Source organism: Sitophilus oryzae, unplaced genomic scaffold (genome assembly GCF_002938485.1).
Source record: "Sitophilus oryzae breed Bouriz unplaced genomic scaffold, Soryzae_2.0 scaffold_179_pilon_pilon, whole genome shotgun sequence".
NCBI classification, from domain to species: Eukaryota; Metazoa; Arthropoda; class Insecta; order Coleoptera; family Curculionidae; genus Sitophilus; species Sitophilus oryzae.
This window is the reverse complement of record NW_022146501.1, coordinates 395,914-404,183: the sequence shown is the minus strand read 5'-3', so window position 1 is coordinate 404,183 and position 8,270 is coordinate 395,914. Positions and strand designations below refer to the sequence as shown.

The window sequence follows — 8,270 nt, the reverse complement described above, 5'->3', positions numbered from 1 at the left end:
GAGCGAGCAACTAGGCAAACATTTTTAATATTCCAGGTAGGATGCGGAGATAATAGATTTACCTCTTCCAACTAGAAGTTGTGGCGTAGTCAAAATAAACGTTGCGCCGCACTCATCGCAACAGCTCCTCCTCCGGTAAAATAAGTCATACATATAAAATAACTCGGTCGACTCGGGATGTGGCCCGCATTCTAAATATTATCCAGAGCGCCCGATAGCCAACGCTGTTCGCAAACTTTAGCTATTAATCGGACGCAAGTGCTACGTAGAGGCGAAAGTTTTATTAACATTTGTTGAAAATTGTTGCGGATTTGTTCAAGTCTTCGCAGAACTGGTTCGAATAAGTATTATATACGTTTTTGTTCCTCGTTTGTTTCTGAATTAATAAACCTCATTAAGATTTATAGATCTGAAATATGTAGGTGTTCTAATTTTAAAGAAATGAGCTTCTTGTCAGTTGTCTTGAACTTCTTGTCATAATGACAAGAAAAATGAGGTGACGAGAATGGTAAAAGAAGAAAAGAATAAAGTGTGGGATGACAAATGCAAAGAAATTAATACGTATATAGGCGGAAGAAGGAATACGGAAGTATGGAGATTTATAAAAACAACTACAACTGAAAAACAGGAGTCAGCCCCTATAGAAATAATAACCAACAAAGAATGGGTGAAATATTATTCCAAATTGTTGTCAGAGAACAGACCTGAGTATCAAGAACCGCCACAGCCAGAAATAAACATTGAAGGAGAGGAAATCTACGTGGATACCAACAAAATAAAGACCGCTATAATGTCTTTAAAGAATGGAAGAGCATGTGGCCCAGAGGGAGTATATGCGGAACTCATAAAATCTGGAAGCAAAAAACTGTTTAGAAAGTTAACAAACATAGTTAACCAGTGCTTAAATGGTCATCCAGTACCTGAACAGTGGAAAAAAGCATATATCTCTTCTATATATAAAAAGGGCTCAAGGAAGGATCCCAATAACTACAGGGGAATTTCGGTCACCAGCACTATGAGTCGCCTCTATGGAAGGATACTGAGGAACTTAATTGAAGAAGAATACTCCAGTTACGAAGAAGAAGAGCAGAATGGTTTCAGAAGCGGAAGATCATGTACAGATAATATCTTTGCATTGAAATCTGCAATGAACCAGGAAGTTCATATAACATTCATTGATCTACAAAAAGCATATGATACAGAGCCAATAAAATTATGGGAAGTATTGCACGAATCAAGAATTAACGCATCTCTGATAAAAGCTGTACAAAATCTTTACCATGGAGGAAAATCACAAATAAAAACGGTCAACGGTCTCTCAGAGGAAATTTCTATCACTAAAGGGCTCCGACAGGGTTGCTGTATATCCCCAACACTATTTAAAATTTATATTGCCAAGGCCTTACATCTATGGAAAAGAAAATGTAACGGAATGGGTATAGAACTAAATGACATATGCCTATACACCTTGCAATTTGCTGACGACCAGGCCATAATTGCAAACGACAAAGATGACATGGAATATATGGTGCGGAAAATAATTGAAGAATATGCTAAATGGGGTCTCACAGTAAATACAGAAAAAACAAAATACCTTCCAATTGGAGCTAATACAGAAAATCTTATTTTAGACAATAATATGAAAATTAGGGCAAGTGAAGATTACAGGTACCTGGGATCGATATTTACAGGAGATGGAACGGACGATAGAGAAATAAACAACAGCGTACTACAGGCACGAAGAGTTATCAGATGCATAAATGGCATTCTATGGAGCACTGAAATTACAAAAAACAGGAAATATAATATATACGAGACACTAGTTAAAAGCATATTACTCTATGGATGTGAAACATGGCGACTCACTGAAAGGAATAAAAAGAAATTAGAGACAACAGAAATGGAGGCGATTAGAAGAGCAATGAGAATTTCACGGAGGGATAAGATCAGAAATGAAGACATTAGACAACAGATGGGAACAGAGGGAACAATAGTAAATGATATAGAACAAAAACAATTAATATGGTACGGCCATGTTCAGAGAATGCACAATGAAAGAATTCCAAAACAAGTCATTCATTGGATACCACCTGGTAAACGAAAGAGAGGACGTCCCAAGAAAACATGGATGGAAGGAATAAGGTCGATGAGCGAGAAAAATCTGACCGAAGATCAATGGGAAAATCGCACAGGGTGGAAGTTAGGCATCGGACAACGTCGTAGGACTTCTGACCCGAATTTATATATATATATATATATATATATATATATATATATATATATATATATATATATATATATATATATATATATATATATATATATATATATATATATATATATATATATATATATATATATATATATATATATATATATATATATATATATATATATATATATATATATATATATATATAAATATTATGTACAGTATTGATAGCTAACAGTATTTTTTTCTTTTAATGCTAATACATTTTTTAATACAATTCTTCGCATTACATTGATACAATTTTTTTATTACAAAAACCAGAGTGAAATTAAAATTTTATTGTCGGACTTTCATTGACTTTAGTTAGACAAGGACACAACCGGAGTTGGATCTGTGCCAAAAGTGTAATGAAAAAACCCGTAGCTGCGAAAAGAAGGATTAAAAAGTCCTCTACGATAATTTATCAAATATAGATAGATGCATTAAACATGCATCCGTGGATGTTAAGTATAATATGCGTCTATTAAATTTTTTAAAAAGATCATTCCTGGATATTAGAAAATAAACTATTCTTTCTTTATAGTTCTAAATAATATTTCTATGCAAAATTTATCACGAAATAGTTACTGGCGTATACCTATATTTCAGAATTGTCTATTTTTTAATTAATAAGTAATTTAACGTTAAAAATCTTATCTCTTTAATTTGATATTTATTCCCTCTGCAGATTGTATTAAATGTTATTAAATATATTTTAATAACGTTATTAATAACAATTTAATATAAATATTCTATAATATTTCAATCGTATTATTTGTTTAATTTATTTCATTTTTGCCATTTCATTTCAATTTAAATATAAATACAATCGTTGTACAGGGTGGGTCAAATTCGACGCTTTTAAATGGAAACACCCTTTTCTATAGGAGATAGACGAAAACTAATATCGGTGTCTGGAGCTCAATTTTTATCAAAAAGATGATGGTGAAAACCGCACATCAATATCTGTTACCGTTTCAGAGTTACGGGGTGTTTTTCAAAAATGAGCATTTTTAACAAATCGCTGTAACTTTTTTGCTATGGAAAATTTTGTATTTCTATGAAAACATATCCAAAGCACCTTTTTACGTAGAATTTAAATGTTTAAGTATATTTTTTTTAAATTAATAATTTAAGAGTTATCAACAGAAAAAATAAATTTTTATTTAGGACCCCCTCTATATTTTTAATTAACTGAAAAGAATTTATAATTACCTTTCCAAAAATATAGCACTCTTGATATTTTGTTATAATCCCCTTCGAAATACAGAATTTTTATAAGTTCGCCACTTTTAACTAGTAGGCTTTGGACCACTTATTGATGATATGTCCTTAATTCGAAAACATATTTTTCCAGCAAAACGACGCACCGCCTCTGAACGCTGAAGTTATCAGCAAATTTTTGCAGCCAATTTCAAGAATATCTGGATAGCTAACCAAGATCCCAGCCGTTGGCCGTCGAGGCCGCCTGACTTAGTGCCCATAGATCTAATACTATGAATATATTTGTGGAAGTATAAAGGTTCCTTATTCTTCCGTATAATCTAAACAAGAATTAAAAATACTTAGCAGTTATAAGAGGGTATCTTTCACCCCCACTGAGTTAATGAATTCCGCGAGAAATTTTCAAAAACTGCCCCGTCTGTCCATAACAGAAGACGGTCGATATGTCGAACACTTGTAGCAAAATCTCATGTCTTGGTTTGCTATTTATTTTTATTGTTATTACATATAGTTTAAATGTGTTGATGTTGGTTAAATATATTTTAAATTGTTATAAAACTCTCAGACACCTATATTAGTTTTTGTCTATCTCCTATAGAAAAGGGTGTTTCTATTTAAAAGCGTCGAATTTGACCCACCCTGTACAACAAACTAGTAAACAGTAAAAATACTCTAACAAATACTCTAAACAGTGGAAATAGTAGAGGAATACAGGAGGAGTCTTAGATAAGTGCAAATATTTTTAGTGATAGTATATTTTGACTCCAGGAACACGATTATTAGGTTTTTTTGCGAAAATATTTTTTTTTAAATTTGGAATTTTTGGACAAAATTCTTGGATTTTTTTTTAGTTTTTAGTTAAAAAATATAATTTGTTGATAATATGACAACATAGGTAGTAGATTAAATTTACAAGAAAGAAAATCTAGAAAAGATTCTGTGGTTCTCAATATTTTAACTAAAATTCACTTTTTTTGAAAATTTTCAAAGTAAAATAACTCAGTAATTTTGGATTTATTTGAAAAACGGCGAAGAGAGAATATGTTTGTTTATTCGAGATCTACCAGCCCTGAATATATTTGCACTAATTTAAGACTCGCCCTGTATAGATCTACAATATCTACAACCAGAAACCAATAGAAGAATTAATTTTGTACGAAGTACTTATGAAAACTCAATAAACAACAAACAAAACTCAATAACTACAAAGGTATCAAATATAGTTATCAGTGAATATCCACACTATAACTAATTAATTTATAACATGTATCTCTTTTTAACAAAACACGGAAAATATTCCGCTACATTAATACATTTAGGTATTTCCGTTTCGCCGCGATACAAAAACCGTGTCGAACTGAAAATATATTTCTATGGATGCAGCACATTCAGTTAGAATAATTTAAATTGACGTGGTAATGTCGGATAAGCTGGACGAGTCAGCTGGAAAACGCGATACCGTTTTCATTAACCCGGTTTATTCTAACAAAAAAAAATGACAAGCCGTATTTTCCTATCGCTTGTATTATCGAAGCGGTTATTCGGATTTTATTTCTGTATTTTTTTTTGTTGGGCTTGTCATCAAACGAAATAATTATAAACGTTGGTTTGGTGTGTTTTAGAATTTTCTGCTTTTGTGATTTCTGATTAATTCATGATGTAATAATACTCATTAATAGTAGTTCTTTTATCAATAATAGTTCTATAACTTATTGGCAGTGGAATCAAAGATTTTTTGAAAATGAACAGTAGAATTTTTTGACATTTTTAAGTCATTTATCAAACTTATACCACTGAGCAAAATATTTACTTTGAATATAGTTGTTTATCAGTATCGTTCTAATTTTATTCAAAACGTGAAAAAATATGATGTAGGATAGACGTGGAATAGACTCAACAATTTGTTGTTTTATTTTACGTTGTGAATAAATGTTGGTAGTTTTTAAAATTGTTATAAAAATATATAACTCTAATAAAAATAGATAAGTTATAATAATTATTTATTAACACAAACATCCGATGCGCTATTGAAGCACGTAAGTCAAATTGACGTATCTAAATTCTTTGACATCTAATCTTTGACAAGTAGTAAATAAAAGCACAAATGCAAGAAAATATATGATTAGTTAATTTAAGTGAATTTCATAAATGATCGGTTTACTACACGTATGTATATTATATAGTAACTTACTAGCGAAAAGTTGTTCCAATATTTCACTCGATTTTAGACCGAGATCTACCGCACGCTACACAACCAACTATTTTAGAGTCTTTTTCGATAAATCGCAATAGTGTCACTGTTAATTTAAGTTCTGCCACAATTTCCATCTAGGTTTACTACCTTTATACAACTGTCAGTAGTAAAATAAATAATAAATAACATAAAATAAGCTCTGTAAAGTAAAATTTCAAATCAAATTCAAATGCATATTTCAAATGTGTCAAATGAATCGTCAAACAGAACCATAGATAAAAGAAAATAATCTACTATTAACAGAACTATCAAGGATCCCCACCCTAGAGTCCTTTTTCCGCCCACCATGCATGAATACATGGACAAAGAGTAAATAAGACAAGAGACGACAGTTCGCGCGGTACCTTTCATGTTTGAGTGGTGGGGAGTGTGACCTCGTCTCGCTTGTCCCTTTAAATTTTCGTAATTTTTTCGCGGAAAATTTGAAATAGAATATTATTAAAACTTGCCTGTATAGCTTATAAATAGTTACTGTATGGGTAAAGATATAAATAGAAACGAAAAAAAAAATGAGTTTTCTAAATATTATATAAAATAAATTATAATTAGAAACATATTTGTCGGGGAATAAAGATAATAAAAGTAATATTTTGTATATCGTTGGTAAACAAGATAAAGTGACCAAGTCGATTTGTAAGAAATGTTTTATTTTCGTGTATTTTTTTACATATGGACTTGAACAAGTGTAAAATCACAATGTGGAGTTTATGTACAAAAAAATATAGAGTTGCTCAATTTTTTTTGTAAAAATATATTACAAGCTTCTAACCATGTCTTCGATCTATGGATTACATTTAGTTTAATAACATAATTATATAGTATATTTCTATAAAAATACTTTTGAGGATCCTTTGGAAAAGAGTGAAATATTATGTTTGTCGAAGAATAAAACCTATTTTTGCAGTCTTTATAAGCACACACATTGCCACCATCTCGTCTTTTCCTGATACTCGTGTCCTGTTCAGTATTTATATTTAACAACATTTACAAATTAGTACGCAACAAAAACGATACTAAAATTAAACCTCGCAACTCAAAACGATAATATATCGAAAAACTCTGAAAACACACTTTAAAAAGGCAAAAATGCAAGAAAACAACTAATCAGTTTTGTTTATGTTTAGGCCTGATTAGCACATTAGCACATTAGCGCGTCCTAAAATCATAGGTTAGATTAGATAAAATACGCCGTTGTCAGATTTTGAGATTTTATCTGTTTATCTTTGAAATCGATCGACTTAGTCATTCTGTTTCTTTGATATTATCAGTACATTGCGAAAAAAGAACCTAAACCAACCTAAACTAAAAATTTACATTTCCGTATTAACATACGCTACTTATATCCTTCTAATATTATTAATTTATTTTCAGAAAATCTTGTTTATTTTTCAAAGAAATATACTTGGCAACAGACAAAATGGGACTTGATGGGACCTTTAAATTTTAATATATCTGCGTCTCTCTCGCGAAATTCGACTTCTTTGTTCACTGTCGTCTCTTGTCTTATCTACTCTTTGACATGGATAGCATTATGCTCCTTTCTTAATCTTTTTATTCAAACGTTTGTCTAAATGACGGACCCTTTTGTTTTATATCAGTGTCGAAGCTATCTCTAGTACATGACATTGGTCTATGCAGAACTGCCAGAGATCCCCACCCGAGCGCCTTCTCTCCGTTTGTAACTAACTTTATTTTCATCCCTTCTCTTATTAGTCATAAATAAAGATTTATATCTATCTTGCATACTCTTTTCCTCATGTGCGGGTTATTACATCACACAACAGGCGCACACGCACCAACCAAACAAAATTTAAAAATTTACCCCCCATTCCCGCAGGAAATCGTCTATGATTTAGAACAGGGGACGAATACCACCCGCCGCGCGTTGGAGTCCCTTACGCCCTACTACGACCCCTACCTTACATTTTAGGGTCCTGGGGCGCCGTATCTGATTGTCATTCTCGACGGGGCCGAGGATGAGCACGAACTACATCCATGTCTGCAACGGCCCCGTCCTTCGGGGGGTATTGTCCCGATGGCGGTTTTTGACGTATTTCAGATCGAAACTTTGTTTGCTTAGGTCGAGTTTGGATAGGGCGTATGCTTTTGCGATTATATGGCGAGCTGAAGAATATCGATGTGACAGTTTTCTTCATAGTCATGAAAATGTATAAAACCTGAGACAACGCTCATGTAAAATTAACTCAACAGTACATAGGTAGAAATTAAATTCGGTTAAAAATAAAAAATCGGTAAAAAAACTTTTAAGTTAAACGGTTTTATCTTGTGTGCACTGAAAACTAGAAAATAATAATAACAATTAGGTATTTTGAACTTCTAGTTCAGAAATATTTTAGTACTAGGCAGAATAGCTTTTAGGCATATTAGACTAAAATAAAACGTGGGGCCCCCTCTGAAATCCTACCTATGGCAAAGCATATCTTTATACTTTGGTAGATCATGAGCTCGGCGTTCGCTGGTGAAGCCGCCACGGCTGGTTATTGATTGCCAAAATCTCCAGTTACGATTATAGTAAGTCGA

General features: G+C 32.1%; 1 protein-coding gene across 1 annotated transcript; it reads left to right on the top strand.

Annotated features, from left to right (window-relative positions):
* The first annotated feature begins 505 nt into the window (after window positions 1-505).
* LOC115882823 lies at window positions 506-7,809 on the top strand. Its single transcript, XM_030901069.1, has 2 exons — window positions 506-1,222; window positions 7,660-7,809. Exons 1-2 carry the CDS (start codon window positions 506-508, stop codon window positions 7,807-7,809), a joined length of 867 nt encoding a protein of 288 aa, XP_030756929.1.
* Window positions 7,810-8,270: the final 461 nt, after the last annotated feature.